We start from the raw sequence: 20,252 nt of genomic DNA, 5'->3' as shown, positions 1-20,252 counted from the left end.
TCTACTAGACTTAAGTGTGTGATATCATGGCTGTCCTAATTCTGCAGTCACCTGCCAAGCCTTCCCATCCTTTGCCTTACCATGAGCAGAGCCCAGTTGGCCTCAAGGGGCAGAAGGTGAGGCTGGGGTAGCAGGGACAAAGCCTGACACAAAGCCCAGTTCAGGGTATCTGCATGCTTCTCTTTTCCTTCACATGAGCTGTTAACTACTCATCAGCTACAAAGTAGGTGGAAAGGAAATACCTTATTTTCCTTAGCATGAGGAGTTAACTTAGGTGCATTAAAAAGGCATAAAAATGGGAAATTGAACTGGCTTGAGGAGGGCCACAACCATGTCTGCTTAACCTGGGCTTGGAGGAAGGCTTATGTTGAGGAATATCCATGCAGCTCCTCCCAGAAGACCATGCTAGGGCCAGGCTTGCTCTCTGCTGGCTCTGGACTATCCCTCTCCAGGAGGAGAAGGGCTGTGTGGGCCTCAGCTCTGGCTACCACAGCCCAACACTTGTTTATGAAAGGGCTGTGCAGAGCAGGAAAAGCCTTTGTGAATCTTTGAGATGAACTGAAGAGACAGAAAACAGCTCCTTGCCAACCCTGCAGAGTCCCACTGTATTTGCAGAAACAGGTGAGGTGCATATCCCAGCACTGCAAGTGCTGTGCTAGTGCTGCATCCTCCAGCAGTTTCTCTCATGGGGCTGGCCCCAAGTGATTTGCTAGAGCTGCTCTTCACACCCACTCACACACATCTCACAGAGCACAGGTCACACCACACCCTTGTTCTCATTTTACCATTCTGTCACCAAGGTGCACTGCATTTTGGCCAGAGTAAAAGCTGTCAGGGCTGTGCACAGGCTCAGCAGCAGCTCTCATGTGCTGTGCCGTGCCCCACCCTGCCATCACTACGAGCACAGCCTCCTCTTGTAGCTGGCAAAGGAACCTGGTGCCAGGGAAACCTTCCTCTGACTTTCAGTCTCATTTTCAAGAGGGACAAAAATCAAGAAGACACACCTTCACCTGGAACAAACTTCTTTAAAATTTATTTTATAGATCACACCAGCCTGAGTGATCTGTAAATGCTGGTCACAAAAGAGAGATCACACCACCTCCTTTGCACAAACTGAAGTGAACCTTCTTTCAGTCTTGGCAGTCTCCTTCATTTGGAGCACAAGGAATGGAGAAAGAGAAAACTGCCTAGAGCTCCCTGCTCCCTTCAGAAGCAGAGGGCAGTGAAATCAGATGCAGTTTGATGCTGCTACAGGGCCAGAAGACAAACAAGCTAGGCTCTTGTGCCCTGCTTAGCCACACCTCACACCCCCTCACAATGCGGGTGCTATTAGTGTTGTAGCCGCCTATAGTTCCTCCCTCACCAGGAGAGTGCTGGTATTTAGGCACATAGCTTGGAAAAGTACTGTTTGACCTCCCCCTTCCACCCACTGCCGTCTCTAAGGCAAAGGACCCTCGTCTCCAAACCACATTTCTCACCTCTCCCGTGCCTCTGAATGCTCTTGGAGTGCTGGTGTTGGCAGCGGGAAATGCGCTCTGCTGCTCAGCTGGCCTGGAAGCCTATCCCCAGTCACAAGGTGAACTGGAATGAACTCCACACAGGTGACACAGAGTGAGGAACAGGAACAACCCCCCAAGGAGGGACAGAAACTTTACAGTCTCTCTCTAATTAAAATAGAAGTCCTTCATTGGAGGAGGAGGCCCTCAGAGAAACCGAGCCAACTGTGCCTGCTGGGGAGAGCCATGATTTGCTGAGGATGTTGCCTCCTCAAAATGTTACCACGCTCCCAGAGCTCACCACAGGCTGGCAGAGGATAATTCCTGTCCTCACCGGAGCTGAGTGAGGAGGCAGGATTAGAAGAAAACAGATCAAAATAAGCAGGGAATCAATCACTTGGAAAAACTCATTAAATGGTTAAAAAAACCATTCCAACAGTAATTTGTAAACTGTCCTTGCAGGGCCTTCTTGTAGAAGCCAGAATTTCTCATTAAGAAAAATAAAATCTAAAAAAACCTCAATGAAAGTCAGAAAAATTACCACATACTTCCAACCTTGAAAGCACTTCTATAAATTTGGTACCAGTTTGTCACTGCCCTCTTTGGCCAAGACGGGAGAAGACAAATCCTACCTCTGCCATAGCAAAATTTGGCCAGTGAATTCCAAAAAGGTTTTGGAAATCTTGGAGTAAACAAAATCATGGGGAGGTCATGGTATGTATCTTCCAAATGTATCTTGCCACCTGTGACCTCTGTCCATCAAGGTGAGAGGCTTTCTCTGGCTCAAGGGACGGACTGACTGCTCCTGCACTGTTCTTAATACTGTCAGTGGAGCTGCTGCAGCCTTAAGAGGCAGGTTAGATTTGCTCCAATGTGCACTGAACAAACACTAGGAAAAGCAGCACGATGGGAAGGAGAGCGGGATGGGTAGATGCCTGCCCATCTAACTCTGTTGCTAGTTAAAAATTTAAGTGTATCAACATTATTTGAGAATATTGAGCATAGGATCCCTGAACTTAACATCAACAACTCCTTTTCAATTTTTCTCTCTCAGATATCCAACTAAGGAACTTTCTCACCATCTCCTTCAAACTTCAGTCATTACAACATTAAATTAATAGTTTAAGAGGGAGGGAATCCAAAACATGTTTGGCACAAGGCCATAGTGGTGATGAAACAATGCTCCATGGAGCCATCCTAAACAACCTGTTTTAACCTTTGCAAGTCTGAAATTTCAGGCATCTGATAACTCCTGGATCTGAGACAGCAAACAGGGGAGAGCAGCAAGTCCTGTGGACAGAAAGGGGTGAGGGATGAGGGAGGCAACTATCTGGCTCTTTGCAGCTCTATCCAGATTCCCCTCTCATCTTCATGCACACAAAATATAATAAAAACTAATAAGAATAAAAACTAAGCCCATGATGTACAAAAATGTGTCGACAGGGGAAGGAGGAAGGTGTCAGTTACTCAGTTCTCTGTCTTACCACCTTCATTAGCTTATAAATTATGCTCCTCTCCATTGCTTCCTGCAGGGAGGAGGGACGATTCTTCTGCAGCCAATCAGCTGGGATGGGTTTTGGTTTATGCTGCTCTGGATCTTTTGGATAAGAGATGAAGGGAAGGGGAGGAATTCCTCAGAGAGAGGAGGAATAAGAAATTCAGCAGCCACTGGCAGGAGTCACACAGGCTCCCTGAGATTTCACTTTATGGCGCTGACCTCCACGTCGACGGCCTCCTCCTCCGACTTTTGACTGAAAAACAAGACTGACTTTAGTGCAAAGCAATCCCTCAGTTGGGTTTTCAACACAGCAGGAATTCACATGGATCACACACACATTCAGACGGTGGTACAGCAGTTGTGACTGATCAGCTTTCTACCACTGCAGGAAGGAGATAAGGCAAGAGGAAGACGGACACACCATGAGGGAAGGAGGAGAGACATGCACCACAAAGTTTTGCTCTTCAAGCTGGGAAGACTTTGATTTCCCAAGCTTCTAAATGCCTCACTCCTATGAGAGCCAGCAGGTGCCATGGGGTTCAGCATACAGGAAATCAAGGCCTCAGGCTCCTTTGACTTTGTGCAGAATTGAAGGAGAGCCCCCCACCCTCCACCATGGCTCTCAGGCTCTGACTCTTCTCCCAACCTCAGCAAACCCACTGCTTTTCTTGAGAGCAACCAAATACCTTATTGCCCTCACGGATGTGGGGCTCTTCATCCAGTGCAGGCTGAGGCAAGGCAGCAAGAAGAGAGAGGAAGACGTAAGCAAGAACAAAAGCAACCCAGAGTCTCAGGGGGAGGGATGAAAGAAAGAGCAATCTGGGACCACTACTTACAACTACAGTGATGCTACAAAAAGACAAGGACAAGATGGAGGCAGACTGGTGTGTAACCCCTAGCATATACAGAGAGAGAAAACTCCTGCCAGGAGGCCCCCTTTGATGAGCAGTCTGGCTCAAGAGGGTGAGATTTGACCATGGCAACTAATATAGCTAGAATTAAGAAGGGGAACACCCTATCACTTGACAGAGTCAGTTCCTGAACCCTTCACTTCCTGGGGAAGTATCCTACAAGAAGACCTTTCTTCTATCAGTAATAAAGCTCATCAGTAGGCTCCCAAAGCCTGCAGTAAGAACTGAGTCTCCATTCCTTTAAGGCCAGAAAGACTAGGTATCCTCCATGTACAAGCTGAACTGAGAAGTCCTAACCAACAAAACAACCTGGACAAATTTCTCTAAAGATAAATTTAAAGCCTTTCCTTCTACTTGGAATGTCCCCAGCCTTATTTTTTTGACAGGGCAGATGACCTGTGCCTAATTAGGTTGTAATTTCTCTAGTGTAGAGATATTCTACCTCTCATTCAGACATCGAAGACATGTTCTGTGACTGGTTGTTAGATGTTTCACTAGTTCAGCTGCTGGGTATATAGAGACACTTCTTCACTGTGCACATGGTCAAAACAATGAAACAGGTTGCCAAGGGAGGTTGTGCAGTCTTTCTCCTTGGGATGTTTTTAAGACATGACTGGATAAAACCCTGAGCAACGTGGTCTGACCTCATAGCTAATCCTATTTAGAGCAGGGGGTTAGACTAGACACTTCCTGAGGTCCAACCTGAATTGTCCCAGTACCCTGAGCTGCTGTCTGCTGGAAGGTCAGCCGTGGAGTCATCCAGTCATCAGAGAATTATGATTCCTGCTGTGAGACTACTTATATTTCTATTTGTTTCTGTGGCAAGGTGAGTTTGAGGTATGAGGGGATAATTCTTGTGCTTCAGAATGCCCTTCCTCCAACGGTAAAACCAGGACACAAACAGCTAGGACAGACATGGTATTTTCCTCACTTACCAATGGTTGCAGGGCAGTAGGTGTCAGTGGTGCTGCAGCTGTTGAGGGGGCCTCATCCCCAGCTGCTGGGCCTCCAGCTGCCGTCCCAGCAGTGGGAACACCATCGTCTCGTTTCGTAACAGCTCCCTTCTTCGTTGACTGCATCTTGATCTGCTGTGGCTTGGAATTCATTGGTGAGTTATTGGTGGTCTGGAGTAGCTGCAAATTGCGAAGGGAAAGGCCAAACTCAGCATTAAACTAGCCAGGCTGACCTGGCAAGGTTCAATGCTGCTTTTTAACAAAAAGCCTCAGGAGAATTTGTTAAAATAACCACAAGGAGAAGAATGCAGAAGCAGCAGCTGTTCAAAGAAATCTAGACGTCTGATCTCCTACACTTGGCCAAGGTGACACTCTAACCTCCATAACATGACTCAAATGGTCCAGCTATGAGATGTCAGAAAGAGACTGAGCCTTAAGAACCAGCAGCATATGGCTCAGTCCCTCCCTTTACATTCCCTCATTCACACCAGCTAAAGACCCACTACATGACAAAGCACAGCGATCATCCTCGACCCATGTCCGGGCTGATGCTTGTGGTTGAAGCACAGCCTCCTCCCTCAGTTTTCCTGAGCTATCCGGATTCTCCTGCTGGCTACTCGGTGTAAGAAGTAGCTAATGGGCAAAAGCAAGTGGGACTCAGCAGCCTTTACCTTAGTGATGGTACCCACAGCTTTGGTGCGGCCTTCCCGGAAGACCAGCCGCTGGTCTATATGTAAATATTCCGGGGTTTTGATGAAGCGGAAGTGCACCGTGGCTTTGTCCCCTGTGCGCAGGCAGTCCTTGTCCATGCTGAGAATCGTGGCTGTCTGACGGATGCTGCCACAATGCACTGTGAATGCAAAGCACAAAGGCTTTCAGCAGCCAGGCCCATTAGTGGAACAAGCTTCAGAGACATGTCTGATGCAGCTCCTCACCCTACAGCAAAGACCATAAGGGTCACGCAGTTGCCTTTGTACCATCCCCAAAAAGAACATGCATATAAGCTAGAACAGCTGCCTTCAAATCATGCCTGTCCTGAAGCACCCTCAACAGAATCCTACACACCAAGCAGCTGGGCTAGAGGGCAGGACCCGAAATTAGTCTTTCCATCAGCATTTGAAAATGGAGAGTCTTTGCACCATGGAGATATAGCACAGGCAGGCTCCAAATACACTTGAGGGCACACATCTCCTTTTCACCTTATAGCCTCCCCCACTCTCCTCTGTAAGTGCCCTTCCCTCTCTCTTCCAAAATGCTGGGAAAGGCAAAACCAGGAACTAGGGTGTACATTCAGGTTGCCTGAGACATCGGGAGCAAAATTATCTTAGGCTCGATCTGATACAAACTGCTACCACTGGGAAACAAAGACAAACCAACACTGACACACGTACCCATGGCCTGATATCGTGGGCTGATGGTGGTGGGGTGATGGAGCACCAGAATCTCTGCTTCAAACTCCCACGACGCTTGTGGATTCAGACGGGGTGACACCATTACCATGCCTTTCCGGATGGAAGAACGCTTGATCTGAAAAGCAGAGACACGAAAAACTTTAGCGTGATTCTCCAGGGAAGAAATCTGCTGCTCTGGCTTACTGCATCCAGCAGAATCCTAAGGGATTACACAGATAGTATCTAATGCCCAGCAAAAGGCAAAGCAAGAGCTGCATAGCTGTATGTTATGTATAGGCTGTTATGTAAAGGTTGCAAAAAATCAAATTCAGCTGAAGTTTATAAGGAAGCTTTAGAGTACCGGAAATGCTGGACACTTGACACATTTACCTCACTGATCCTTTCAAAGCAAAACATACATCCTGGTTGCACATTACTCAAGAAAATGATCTCTCCAAAATCATGTCTGTTAATATAATATAAGCCTGAACACATGAAGTATGCTGTAGCTTAAACTATATCCCCTTAAAATCAGTGCAGCTTCTGTTGACAGAAACCTTTTGCAAGAGGAGTCATATCAAATTTTGCTGATTTTTAAATCCCAATCATGCAGCTGGTCCTACAAGCCAAGAGGAGTAGTGTAAATACGCTGTCCAGGTTACTAACGCAGTTCCAGCACAAAAGGAGACTTTTCTTGGAAGGCCTCCACTTTCTTAGGTATCTCCAACATCATTATCTAGTGGCATTGCTATCCCCTGGAAACTCCTAGGAGGAAAAAACAGTATGTGGAACCATAGAAGTTCTACGGGATTCCATTCCACTGCAAAATGAGGCAGCTGATGTTTGTAGAAACAGCCTTACTGCAGCTGAACTCCGAGAACACTGGAAAATTGAGAGGGCAGTTCCTGTTCTGGGGGAGATCATCTCACCTTCTTCAAGGCAAAGGAGGCAGTCTGGCCTCCCCGCACCTCCTTGACAGGCATCCTTTTGCGGTGGATGGACTTGACAGCAATAGGGAGGAAGTTGCCAAGGGGATCTGGCCCCAGCAGCAGGGTGTCATTTAGCTTGATTAGGCCTCTCAGTGTCGTCCCAGAGACAACTGTTCCTACACCCTATGCCAAAAAAGAAAAAAACAATAATTTTGGTTACTCTACCAGACCAACAGAAGAGCTCTAGAACTCACCTCTCTAGAGAAGATACCTTCTTCAGCCTAAAAGAGGGAGCAGAATATTCTTCCAAATACCAGGCCCCTTACCGGGACAGAGTAAGTATCGTCTATCTGGAATTCTGCTGGCTCTTCTTCCCTGTAACTGGTCCGTGGAGACAAGAGATTAAGAAACATCTTCAGCAAATCTAGATTCTCTCCGGTAACATTTGAAATCTGGAAAATTGGGCACATCCTGTAAAGAAAAATTGATGAAAATGGAGTTAGTTCACCTTCCGACCTGGCTTTCCACATATAGGGAGACATCAAAAATCTTGGGACTAAGTCAGTACACAGTGCTAAGAAGGGAGAGCCTGCCAAACAGCCAAATGCACAACACCCCATGTTTGAAAACCCGCAACATTGCCTCTGCCTTCCAATGACATTTGGGAAAAGGTGTAAGGTTCTGAAGGAAGGACTGAAGGACACCGAAGGCCCTGCTGTCTTCTGCAGACTGCCCAGAAGCAGCCTCTCATTTCTGCCTCAGAGAGGCAGGTCAACCTCAAAATCAACACAGTCTTACAGAATCAACACACTGAATGGCAGATGCAACCTTCACACATCTAGACTATAGGACTCCCTGAATCTCCTCAACCCATTCTCCACATAGGATTGAAAGAGATATGATTCTTCTCTACTCCCGTTACCTCTCTGAGCTGAAGTTGGAGGCTGTTACAATGACATCATCCTTGCTCTGAACCAGCACGGGAATCTTCCTGCACCCTGGGGACTTCAGCAGTCGCTGTAACAGCTTCAGGGTTTCTTAAAGGGTGAAATGAATATTGTTAGGGCAGCATCTCCTGTCTTTACAAATCACTTTTGTGGGGTCTCTCCCTGAAGGGAGATGGGTGCTCTGGCCACAGATAAGACAGGAGAAGATGGCTAAAGGTGAGACTCTGAGTTTGCTGCAGCCCAGGTAGGACTTAGGAGCCATTCCATCTTCCATTTCATGTCACCTAGCCTGCTGCCAAGTGATGCCATACACGAACAGACACACAAGTTTGCAATGCTGTGGAGTAGGCATTTTATAGCTGTCTGTTAGTAGCTTTAAGCAGTTCCAAGTTATTTCCTCTTTCTAGAAAGGATTTTTCAAAGTGAATTAATTGAAAATCAGGAGTCAGTGACAGAAATACTTGAGAATGTGCAAACTGGAAATCAATTTTGACCAAGCAAATCCCAATACATTTTCCCTGGCAGTCAACTTGCCATAGGAGGCTGGAGAAGCATGAAAGAGGTAAAGATTATCATCACAGACTAGGACAATGTGGGTGGACCATATTCAGAAATCAGTGTTTTGGGACAAATCTCATGATCACAAATTTTCAGCTTTTGCCTCTTTTTAACTTATTTTTTGAGCCTCATGTCCAGCAGCCAGCAGGGGCATTACCTGATGCACTAGCATCAACCTCCTACAAAGTGCCTTACAATAAATAAAGAGAAAACAGAAAAGGGTACTAAGGGCTTAAAAAAGCAAATCATTTATGTCCTACAACTGTCATCCAATTATACGGGGTTTTGTAAACAAGTGATTGCCTACGGGAAAATAATATTTTGGATACAGAAGCACAAACATCTAATCAAGGCATCTGCTCTTCAAAGATATACTTGAGTTGAATCTTGAATCCATTTACTTTAAACAGAGCATGTCATGGGAGTAGCTTTCCCATGAGCAGCTCTTCTCTCCTCACGCTGAGCCAAAGGTTCTCCTTTCTTCCCAGTTATTATCTTATGGTCAGGCCTTACACTTATTTGCCAAACATCTAGTATAGAGATATACAGATTATCTTCTGATCACATGCATCTATTTGCCTGAAACATATCTAGGATTTTTATAGTAATAGAACTACAGACAGTACCAGGAGCATTCACTTCCCTCATTCTTAGGACTGATTTATAAAAAACCCCATTGCTCCAATTAACAACAGCGTGTTTCTGAAGGCGTCACAAATGCCTAAAGAGAATTTTATAAGTGAGAATAGGTCACAGCCTGAAAAAAAATCATGCATGGGTTAATGGGACACTGCTGGGGTTAGAGGTACTGCTTTAACTCTGCTGAGAAAAAAATCACTAACCCATGCTACTTATTGCCATCCCTGCTGGTGTCTAGTCCTGCCTCCCATCCTGCTACCATAGCCTACATATGTAGCTGCTTTTAATAAAACCATGTTTTATTAAGTGCTGGATGGTTGTTCAGACAGGAAGAAGGAGCTGCTGTAGTTATGCCAGTATACCTGAGAAGTGCCTAGGTGAGCAGGAGGTAACAAGCAGCTGCCCCTTCACTAATAGCAGTGGGAGATCAGGTCTGATCACAGCTTAAGATCACACTCAAACTGTGGGCAGGGAGGAAAGCAGCTTTCAAGAGAACTTTCAGACTTTTTCTCCAGGTTTAAATACCCAGAGAGAAAGCAAAGCCCAAACCCCAACTGTATGCTGCTCCTCCTAGAGCTCAATTAAGCAAAACCTTGTAGCAAACACTTTTGGGCTGCTCAACTGAGTCCCCAGCATGGGTAATTTTGACATGGTGAGTAAAAGCCACCTGCAAAATGAGCAAGGGAAAAGGATTGATTTCTGGAAGGTGTTTAGGATGCAGTCAGAACCAGATGAAGCAGCTTTCTTCCAGCAGTAATTCCTGAACCCAAGCAGAGGACAGCAATACATACAGTACATACAGAGGTAATAAACAGCCCTGGAGAGAGCCTGTAAGACTCACCTTGCAGGATGTTGGCAGGACACATGTCAATCTTGGTCACCACAACAAAGACAGGAACGTTAAGTGCAAGCGCCAGGCCTAAGTGCTCCTTGGTCATTCCAACAATCCCAGCATTACTCCCAACCTACGCCAGTGATATAAAATACAGGGATGTCAATGTTCCTTCTGCAGTAGGCTGGATTACAGAGAACGCCTTGTGTCAGACATGCAGTAGACTGTCATTAGGTTGTAGATGTGCCACTGGTGCCATGTGAGCAGACCCAGCTCATCTCAGATGTTGTTGGACACTGGCAGAGGACTGACTCGTTTCTCCCCAGTTTTAACAAGGTTTCCTAAATTCAGAAATCTTTCCATTTTCAAGAATCACAAACCTTGGGCTTGTCTGGCACTGACAGTCCTGGGGAACTTGCCTCACAGTACAGGACAGAGAGCCACAGAGGCTTCTGTTCTGCACTGTGAGATGCTGCCTTCCTCTAAAACCCCGCAGGCACTTTGCAACAGGGAAGAAATCGAGGCTGTTAAAGTTGTGAACAGCCCCTCTCCAGCTGGTATGCTCCATCTTTCTTGCTACCTACCATAAGCATGCAGAAGTCAGGCAAGTGTCCGGTCATGCCAAAGACAGTGGTTTTCAGGTATTTTTCGTGACCAGCCAGGTCAATGAAAGTAATGACCTTGGTGGATTTCTCACAGATCTTTGTCCATTCCAAGCTACCACCATGGCTGTCAGGTTTGTTCACCACGTTGCCCTCGCTGTCAAAGCCCAGAATGTCATTGCCCACACTGCTGGTGCGGCCTGACTCAATCTCGTGCTTGTGGCGGAAGAGCTTTTGCCGAGCAAAGCCCCGGCCATTGTCTAACTCGCCATGAGTCAAGACACCCAGCAAGGTGCTCTTCCCTGCATCGACATTGCCAACCACTGCTACCCTGCAGGGGAAAGAAAAAGGAGCCTGGTAAAACATGGTACCTGAAGAAATGAACAAGTGATCAAAAAACCCCAAATATCACTGCTCCTGCAAATAACTGGCTTTTGCTCCCTATCATTCAAACAGAGACTAAAAAATGTTAGAGCTTCACAAACAGAGCAGAGATTCTTTTACAGTTATTAACAGTGGAGATCCCAGACTCTGAGGACTGGGATGTGGAAGACTGTGGAAACATGTCACTGGTGTCCGACTGAATGTGATATTTCTTGATGCTTCTATTCCAACTCCTTGTCTCCGCAATCCAACATAAACACTGTGGCAATTCAAAATGAAGACTAAACCCCTACTTGGTCTAGAACACCTCTGCCTTTCTCACATTTCTCAAGTTGCAACAGCACCAAGCGCTAAGTAGAGCACAAAAATTAAAATCGTTGTTCCCAGAAAAGGATAAGCTAAAAAAAAGTGAAATATTTTAGGAGAAAGCCATGTCCTACAGCAAGCTCCTTCTTCGACTCTGATCAATGTGGCTATTATGGCTGCTGGCAAATGTTGGAAATCCTCTCCATCTAGGCCTGGGCAGACTCTCAAGTTATGTTATATAAACTAGTATATGTCCATTAAAAGGTGACCTGGATCATCATAGTCTTGTAACAGAACTTGATCCTTTGTCAAAAGTATTGTCTTCCAGCAGTGTGCATATGTACACACCTAGACAGCCACATGTGCACATGACTCCCCTCTGGCAACCCAGCACACAAAAGATGCCCCTAACTGTAAGGCTATCACCCAGAGAGCAACAGCCCTCTGCTGAGCACAGGCAAATTTCCACCAAAAGCTTGCTCACAAAAGAGACAGCAGCAACAAGAAAAAGGCAGTTTCATCAGCAAGGAGTGGTCAAGTTCGACTCCCTTTGTTGGGTGGCTCCAACACCCAGACTTGAAGCAGCGTTGCTGGCTCAGCACTACACACTGTTCACATGGTAAAAATGCAGCTGAACTGCTGACTAACCCTGTCTCCACCGGCTCCTCACCTGACCTCCAGGAAGTCGTTGTCACCCACACGTTTCCGAACTAGGTAGTCGCACACCTTGCCCCCGGCCTCCTGGTGCTCCCTCAGGAGGATCACGTCTGCCTCGATCTGCTCTGCCATGCTCTTCAATGTGGCATAGGACGCCTCCATGTCTGACTCACTCAGCCCGTACTCAGTCCCATCTGGTGTGGCGTTGAGGAAACAAAGGGCAGTCAGTGAGCACCACCTTGCAACAGGCAGCAGCAATGTCATTCTGCCTGGGACCTTCATACCCATCCGGATTTATATGTGGGCTGGAGATATCAGTCATGTACACAGAATGAACACCCTTGGCCCAAAATAAAAAGGGATGGTCTTCACTCTAAGTCTTAAAAGACACTAGAAAAGCATCATCTTTCATCTAGAGGAGTTTCCTTCACAATTTTTACAAATAAATATGTAGGGATTGGCAAGAAAGACACATTTCTGTCTAATTCCCTTACTTCACCTGCTGAAGGTACTTTGTGTCCTTCAGTCAGATAAAGTAGCTCCTCTCACATTGCAAGAAAAGGTAAAGCATTAACAAAAGGAAAGCTCTGAATGAAGCATATCCACAATTAGCCAGTAAATGTGGGACCACTGTAAACAATCAGCTTGGTTTATAAAACCACACCCCAAATACAGATTTTCTGCAAGTCTGACCTGCACAGCAATTTCTTTAGACGCCATGTCCTCCAGTTAAAAACAATGCTTTTGGCATATTTCACTGCCTTCATCCTAGCACTTGAAAGAAATGCTGACAGCACATGAGATCAGAAAAAAGCAAGGAGGCACTGCTTCCTCTGAGCAGCTTACACAAGCAAAAGAGCTGACAGCCAGAGCATGGCAGTGGCAACTGTCTAGACAGAGTCAAGGCCACCACTGTCTCTGTCCCAATCTAGGTGCTGTGAAGGTGCACAGACTTGACCCCAGAATCTCCTCTGTGGGTAAATATGCCCACAAAACAACAAAGGTGGAGAACCACACTGCGCCCAGATGATTAAAGTTATTGCCATGTGTACATGTTCATATGCATGGCTGACTCATTGGCTGGCAAGCAGGCACTGCAGTTTGCATGAACTTATCAGCATTTTAATTACTGCCCAGCTCTAAAACTAGCAGAGTTACTGGATGATTTCCAACCTTGCTCACAAGCTGGCTGAGACTGAGGAAAACTAAAACAAGCCTTGGGTTATAGAAGGGGAATGAGAAGTAGGGGACAGAAGAGGGCAAGACCCAAGGGAAAAAGGGAAAGGTCACTACTGGTGAACTAATAATCTTCCTGTGGCAGTCTTCAATTGCTTCTCAGTCAGCTGAGTTGGGTATCTGGGATGACCAAAATCAGAGATGCTAAAAGGGAAGGAGAAGAAACAACAGTGGCAGGGATACCAAGATCCTTTCTCTGCTGAAAATATCCCCATCTTCCTCAACTACGCTGCAACCCAAAATGAAGTCACAAGTTTAACCTCATATTTTAAGAAACAAATGCCTACTTCTAAGTAAATCATTGCAACAACCGCCAGTTAACACTCTCACAGGTATTCTAGAAGAGAAAACAGGTACTAGCCTGACTAGCCAGATTTCCATTGAAGATGTGCTTATGCCAAACACCAAGGATACAGACTACATGTAGGAAGCTTGCTTGGAGGCAAGAGCATAATCCCTGTGATACTGGCTGCATGAACACAGGCCATCTAATTGCAGCTTGTCCTCTATGTTGGCTGCTTCACAAAAGTCCAAGAAAACCCAAAAAAGCTGTTAACAGTTCTGAGGTTACACAGCTCACTCCCTTCATTATTTCAGTCAGCCCTGGCAGGGTTTCATATGCTTCCTCAAACACAGCAAATGTCTGATCATGACAACTTCATATTCAGTAGATATCCAGTATACTTGAAACATGCCTTTTGCCTTCTGATAACCAAAGATTTTATATTCAGACATTTCAATTTCAAGGACATGCTTGGTATCATTTTACCAGCATCAGATGCAAATATTCAAATTGTCAAAAAGAACAAAAAATGTAATCCATGCTAAATGCTAAAATCTGCAAAGGCAAATGATTGCAGTCACACGCAAATTAACGTGACAATAAAGGTCTCATGCTGAGCAAAGGAAAACCTTTCCCTCCATAGTAGACCTATACTAACACAGAAAGTCAGCAGCATATATTTTGGTTATGTGAAGTATCTGTAATGCATTCCTGTGGGGTAAAAAACATGTTATTTCCAATGTAGCAGTGAAAAAAAATCAGACAGAACAAGACCTTCACAGACACTGAGGACATCTGTATTAATGCTATTAGTATAATTTTAGATTCTTTGTCTTTTCCTGCTGTGCTCAGACAAGATACGCCTTATTTCCAAAAAAGAATTTGCATGATTTTATATTAAAAAAAAAAAGTTTAGTTTCACTACCTGAGACAGTTATTGGCAGGAATAAAATAAAAGAATCTGTCCCACATATTCTGTTATATTTTATGGGTATTTTCAAGTTATCCTGGAAAAGTAAGCATTACCTTCAGCAGCAGTAGTTAGATGAACCAGATTTTTCTTATAATTTTAATAATTTTTTGTTGTTTGCTGAGGAAACCATACTCACCTGATCCTTGTCCAATGACATAGATAGTCTCCCCACATCCCTCATCAATCCTCTCTGACATCTGCTGGAGCAAACTGTCATATTGCTCTGAAGTTGGACTCACCATCACCAGCTGGAAAAAAAGATTGAATATCCATCTGCAGACATCAGGCAAACAATTTCAAAACCAGCTTCAGTTACAAGCACAATCAATCTATGTGCTTTACTGAAAGAGAAGGGCTCTTTTTCCAGGACCACTTTGTGGTTGTTTTGTTTTTCAAACCAGTTTTGCTGACACCGCACAAGGTTGTCTGAGCTCAGAGTTCATTTATGCAGGAAAGTACACTTCAAAGCAAGTAAGTATACCAAGCATCTCATTTTGATGTAACCAATGTTTAAAAGCCACATTTAAGTGAACACTCTAGTATGTCTTCATTCAAGGAAAACAGAAAGGAGAGCAGGTATTTTCTCCACAGAAATTCCTTAGCTGGGTACTCCACAGTCTCTGCTGCAAAGAGTGCTGCTGCTCCCCTGAAACACGACTGGACGGCCAGAGAAAGCCAACCAGACCTCACTGCAGAGAACACCTGGGCACCAAAATCCAGAGCATCTCCTAAGTCTTTCACATATTTAATGTCCCATTCTGTTTTCTGAGGGAGCAGAAGGAAAGAACACAAATAAGCCTTTTTTTCAAATTTTAGGTACTTTACACTACAGTGCTAAGGGGCAGACATGGAAAGCAATTTGTATGAACACATCTAGAGGTTTCAGCAGTGGAGAGCTGCACTTTTGTAGGCCAGCAACTGTGCTACCAACAAACTTTGCAGCTATGGCAGTAATCAAACATCTCTGCCCGTCCCTACAGGAACATCAAGAGAATGGAAAAATAAAACAGAAACAAAGCAGAAAATGAGGACAAGAGAGTGCTTCAGGAATGGTTTTTCCTAGAATGGTATAGCACCATTTCTGGCAGAAACCTGCACTGCTCACAATACAGCTGAGGACACTTGCACAGGGCAGCCACAATGGTAGCATGGCAGGGACAAACCAAGGAGACCTCTATCAGCCATTCCATCTGCATCTCTCTGGCTGCCCCCATGGCTACAAATCTGTTGGTGGCTGAGCATCCCAGTACAGCAGCCTGATAGCTGTGGCAATGGAGATACACATTTCTGTGAAAAATGCACTTTTAGTAACAGTTATTAAAGGCTGACACACACCAAGAGCCCTATGGGTAGGCACACCTGTGCCAACACTCAGTGACATCCACAGCTGTCCCTACATACACATCCCAAAATCACACCCAGAAACATTCCCTTCACTATGCACTGAGACTGAAAGCTGTGCTAAATTAGATGTTTGCCTAAAACATATGGTTTAGAGCAGTGGACAATACCATCCTCAAAGATGTCCAACATTCTCTAACACAGCCTGACTTGCTTAACACAGTTAACACAAATAATGTTTTCAAGGAGAAACTACCTTTACCACTACTATTACTACCACTATTACACACTTGATGAAGGCCTTTTTTGGAAATCTGGAATGTAAAGTAACCCAAGCCCCTCCACAAATAATGTTTAAGCAGCTTTCAAAACCATAGTGATGCACGCTGGAACACTGAAGCACAGACAGCAGGTGCTGGTTAGAAGGTTTAAGGCTGCCAAAACAACTTTTTCCATAAATGTTAAGGGTCCCAGAGAGCAGGGATGTGTCTGCAAGGGCCAGACAGCAACAAGAGATGCAATCACTTTCACGTGCCTCTTTTAGACACATGCCCTACCTACGCCCTTTAACTACTTGGCATGGTCTGCAAAGGGTACCAAAGCACTCTGCTCTGCAAGGTCACAGTCTTCCTATTTCATGCTATAGAAGAACACATTTTGCTTTTCTTGGTTTTACTTCAGTTTTGTTTTCCTTTCAGTTTCATTTTCTTCTTGAGGGAAACCACTGGGTGTAAATGCATTGAGAGCGAAATCAGCAACTGTTGAGACGCTCAGTCCAGGCAGGAACGGAAGGCTGTGTTTTGATGTGTAGGGCTCATTTTGTCCTGCAAGTACTTTCAGAAATTCCTGGATGCACAGCAGACAAGGTCACTCTTTAGGCCAGCGCAACAGCACAAGCCAGGGACTCAGATCTATTAAACAGGCTGTAACCCACACAAAGATCAATAAAATAGCAGGAGCCCCAGGACTGAAAATTTCAGTTTCTTCAAGTCTCATCACTAGCCTTGTTTTTCTGAGTCCAAGTGCTTCAGCAGTGCAAACAAGCAGGGTGTTGTAACAAGTACCAAGGCACTCAGCAGCTCATTGTACCTTTTCCTCACGTTGCCAGGCAGGAGGGCTGGAGGCCTCAAACAGCACAGGCTCACTCACATCAGCTCACAACACTGTTCTCTCACACTGCTGCTTTCACTGCCATATGCAAAGGTGCTTCTGAAAGGTGTTCCAGTGGTAGACTGCCTCCAAAGTTTACTCTGGGGCTGATGAAGTTTACAGCTTATATGGCATAGTAAGACATCAAGAGAAGTATCTGTAGATAAAATAGCAGCTTTCATGGATCACACCTTTCAATGCCACTCAGTGTTTCTGACAACTATTTCTGCAGATGCAGCCTCAGCGAGTTGTGCAGTTTCCTGGGTCACTGCAAGACTTGATGTGCTGTTTTGAAGATCTCTTCAGGTTCTTGGATGGAGAGAGCCTGTTCTCTGCCATCTCCTTCATCAAAGAGAAACCCTCCACTTTAGCTTCTCCGTTTTTTTTGCTTTTCACCTTTCAGTAATCCCTCCATGCCTGCACTACAAAAGGATGTTTATAAGCGGTTTTCACAAAGTCAAAACCATTCACTTTTGTTCTTTCCACTTTGTCAGGTCTTGGGCAGTTATCAGTAGGAGCCATGCAGGTCTAGTAACCTCAGGTTTCCTATAGGACAAAAAAGTAACAACCAGTTATTATTCTATTCTTAAGACAGCAGAAGGAAACGTAGCACACAAGTTCAAAATGCCATTCCTCAAGTCCCTTCCTAATCTCTGGGGAGAGGTGGCTTTGCCTGCCTCCATCAGGCAGACAAACTATAAGTATTAGGAACAAACCAAATACTATGTGGTACATAGTGCTGCTCCTTATTGGAAAAACAGAGTTTGACATTTTACATGGCTGAAAAGCCACCATCAGCCATTGAGAAGCTGGGGGAAAGGCACCTCCTATAATGTCATATTTTCTTCTCTATGCCCTATAGACATACATTTTTCAGGTACTACTATGTTCTGTTGTCAATGTAGATCTAATATAAATATCTGCTTAACTAATAGCCTTGTGTGCTATGGGTTTTGACCTGAAAGTTGATTACTGCTGCAGTGTGCTGGCACTGAAGGGAAAACAAACACCCATTAAGATCAACACGATAATGAATTTGTGCTGATGAACGGAACTGTTTCCCTGACCAGCTGTCAAGGTGCACTTGATAGCACAATTCCAAAGTGTTCCTCTGTAAAAAGAGCTCACCTTACGCACAAGGAAAGGACCGAGAGAAAAGTATTAACATAGCCAGGGGGTGGGTCAGAAGGACCAGGACAGAACTAGCAACTATCAAACAGATTGCAGTAGGAGTCCCCATTTTAAGTAGGGATTGGAGTGGAACAATTCAACTGGGAGAACACAAAAGATGGGGGGGAGGGGTTGTCGGGGGTTGCAGGTTAGCTACTGCATTCTCGACATTTGGGATTGCTGTTTTGAGCACACAGAGGGAGATTAACTTGGAAAGATGGAGCAGACCTCACAGTTTTAGCTCTCATCCAAGATGGGGATGAATGAAAAGTCCAGGGAAAAGAAAGCAGGTGCACAATGCTGTATGGAAAAGTAAATTGTAATAAAGGTCAAAAAAAAGCTTACCTACTACCCCCACAGCACCTGCAGTTCCTTGGAATGGAAGACGGACTGACACCACAAATGGGAGTTTGTGGGAGAAAAGCACTCTTCTCTCTTTGCCGGAGTTTTCATCAAGTTCCTGGCTGTCAAGAATCAGTGATGCAGTCCTTGGCATCTTCCTTGGCCCTCTTCCACAGCAGCCACATCCAAGACAAAGCACAGATCAATACTGGCATCCTGTATAAAAATCTTGTCCAGCTCATTAAGGCATGATCAATAGATACTACAGGTTTGATTTCTGCTCCTTACTATCTTACAAGACATCTTCATAATATTTGTTTTAATACAGTACCACATTGCAAAATATCCATTCAAAAAAAAGTTTCCATGTCCACAGACACAAATCCTCTTTTCTTTTCTCTGTGTATAGAGGGCAAGAAGCTCCACGACTCTGGAACAACTTAAGGTGGAAGCATGAACAGGAGGGATGACAGAAAACTAGGAGGAAACACCAGCTATGCTCACTTCTGGATCACATAATTACAAGGGGACCAAATTAAGTTTTCGGGAGACTTTAGAGTGGGAGATAGCACCACAGTACACCAAATCCATAGCAGCAAAAGGTATACAGTTAAAGAGATCAGCCAGTTAGGAGAAAAATAGAAGACAGTGACAGAAGGCAGTTAATGTAGTCTGTGGCAGGCTCTGGCACACACATATTACTACAATGTACCTTTCTACAGGATGGAAGCAAGAAGTGGTTCTGACAGAACTAAGACCACCACACAGTTTTGACACTAGGATCCTAGAAAGGAGCTGCACAAGATGAGCAAGACTTTTCTGTGTAACTTAACTCTTGCCCTGTTTGCAAAGCAAGGCACCCTTGTGACTGGGCTCTTGGGCTCAAAAGTTACAAGCTCTGACCTGCTTTTAAGATTGTGGAGAAAGTCCCAGGAACTAGTACAACTGACAGCAGAGATAACTAGAGAGACCCGGCGCAGAAGGCAAACGTCAGCAGGACGTTGCAGCAGCTGACAGCTCCAAACCCTGCGATTCCTAAGGATGCTACACAGGCTGTGGGCTGGCGTTCCCCCTGGGCAGCCGAGGCGGGGAAGGCGCAGGGCGGAGCAGCCACTCAGCACCCTTCTGTCCCGGCCGGGCTATAGGACAACTTTAATACGCCTCTCCCGGCCGCTGCCACACGGCACCGCTGGCTCTGACGCCCGTCCAGGTGACGCTGGGGCCGGGGGAACGCTCAGGGGAGCCTCTCGTCCCGGCGGAGGCAGGCGGGCCCCAGCCTCTCGCTTTCCAGAGGTGCGGAGAGGGGTCAGATTCGGGGGGCAGCGCCCTGAGTACGGCCGACTGGCAGGGAGGAGAGCAGCGGGGGCCTGACGGAGGGATGGCGCTCGCCGCCGCCCGCCCCCCGCCGACGGGCCTACCTTACTGGTGAGGTCGATCTCGGGCTCGCCGTTGAGCGCCTCGCTGTCCTCTCCGCCGAAGGCTGCGCGGAGGGGACAGGCGGCCGCCGCCCCGTGAGGCCGTCCGCCCGGGGAACCGGGCTCTGGAGCGAACATACAGGCCGGCACCGGGGACCCCCCTGGAACCGGGGATCTGCTCCGCTCCGCCGCCGCCATCTTCCCCTCCTTGCCCGGCACTCCGCCCCGGCACCGCCCCCG

The 20,252-nt window shown here is 45.9% G+C and overlaps 2 protein-coding genes across 2 annotated transcripts in view; one reads left to right on the top strand and one right to left on the bottom strand.

Moving 5' to 3' along the window:
• SUN2 (Sad1 and UNC84 domain containing 2) overlaps positions 1-3,166 on the top strand; it is a 14,280-nt gene extending 11,114 nt beyond the window's left edge. The window contains exon 19 of the transcript XR_010080192.1: positions 3,029-3,166. The gene's annotated coding sequence lies outside the window, so the exon portion shown is untranslated. The remainder of the gene's footprint in view (positions 1-3,028) is intronic.
• GTPBP1 (GTP binding protein 1) lies at positions 1,006-20,252 on the bottom strand. The gene is made up of 12 exons (XM_063395917.1): positions 20,016-20,252; positions 14,732-14,843; positions 12,117-12,297; positions 10,739-11,087; positions 10,164-10,287; positions 8,101-8,215; positions 7,505-7,649; positions 7,179-7,361; positions 6,250-6,385; positions 5,530-5,708; positions 4,841-5,038; positions 1,006-3,247 (listed from the first exon to the last, which is right to left on the bottom strand). The coding sequence occupies exons 1-12, from the start codon at positions 20,208-20,210 to the stop codon at positions 3,155-3,157; spliced, it is 2,010 nt and encodes a 669-aa protein (XP_063251987.1). The 5' UTR covers positions 20,211-20,252; the 3' UTR covers positions 1,006-3,154.

Source organism: Prinia subflava, chromosome 4, assembly GCF_021018805.1.
Source record: "Prinia subflava isolate CZ2003 ecotype Zambia chromosome 4, Cam_Psub_1.2, whole genome shotgun sequence".
NCBI lineage: Eukaryota > Metazoa > Chordata > Aves > Passeriformes > Cisticolidae > Prinia > Prinia subflava.
The sequence above is the reverse complement of the archived record's forward strand: the minus strand, read 5'-3'. Positions and strand labels throughout refer to the sequence as shown.

Bases quoted from the DNA above. Each gene is read 5' to 3' on its own strand.
- GTPBP1 (XM_063395917.1), bottom strand. From the start codon at position 20,210: ATGGCGGCGGCGGAGCGGAGCAGATCCCCGGTTCCAGGGGGGTCCCCG. The intron at 7,362-7,504 runs GTAAGGGGCCTG...TTTTTGGCATAG, and splicing joins ACGATACTTACTCTGTCCCG to GGTGTAGGAACAGTTGTCTC. The intron at 5,709-6,249 runs GTACGTGTGTCA...TTGCATTCACAG, and splicing joins CCCACGATATCAGGCCATGG to TGCATTGTGGCAGCATCCGT.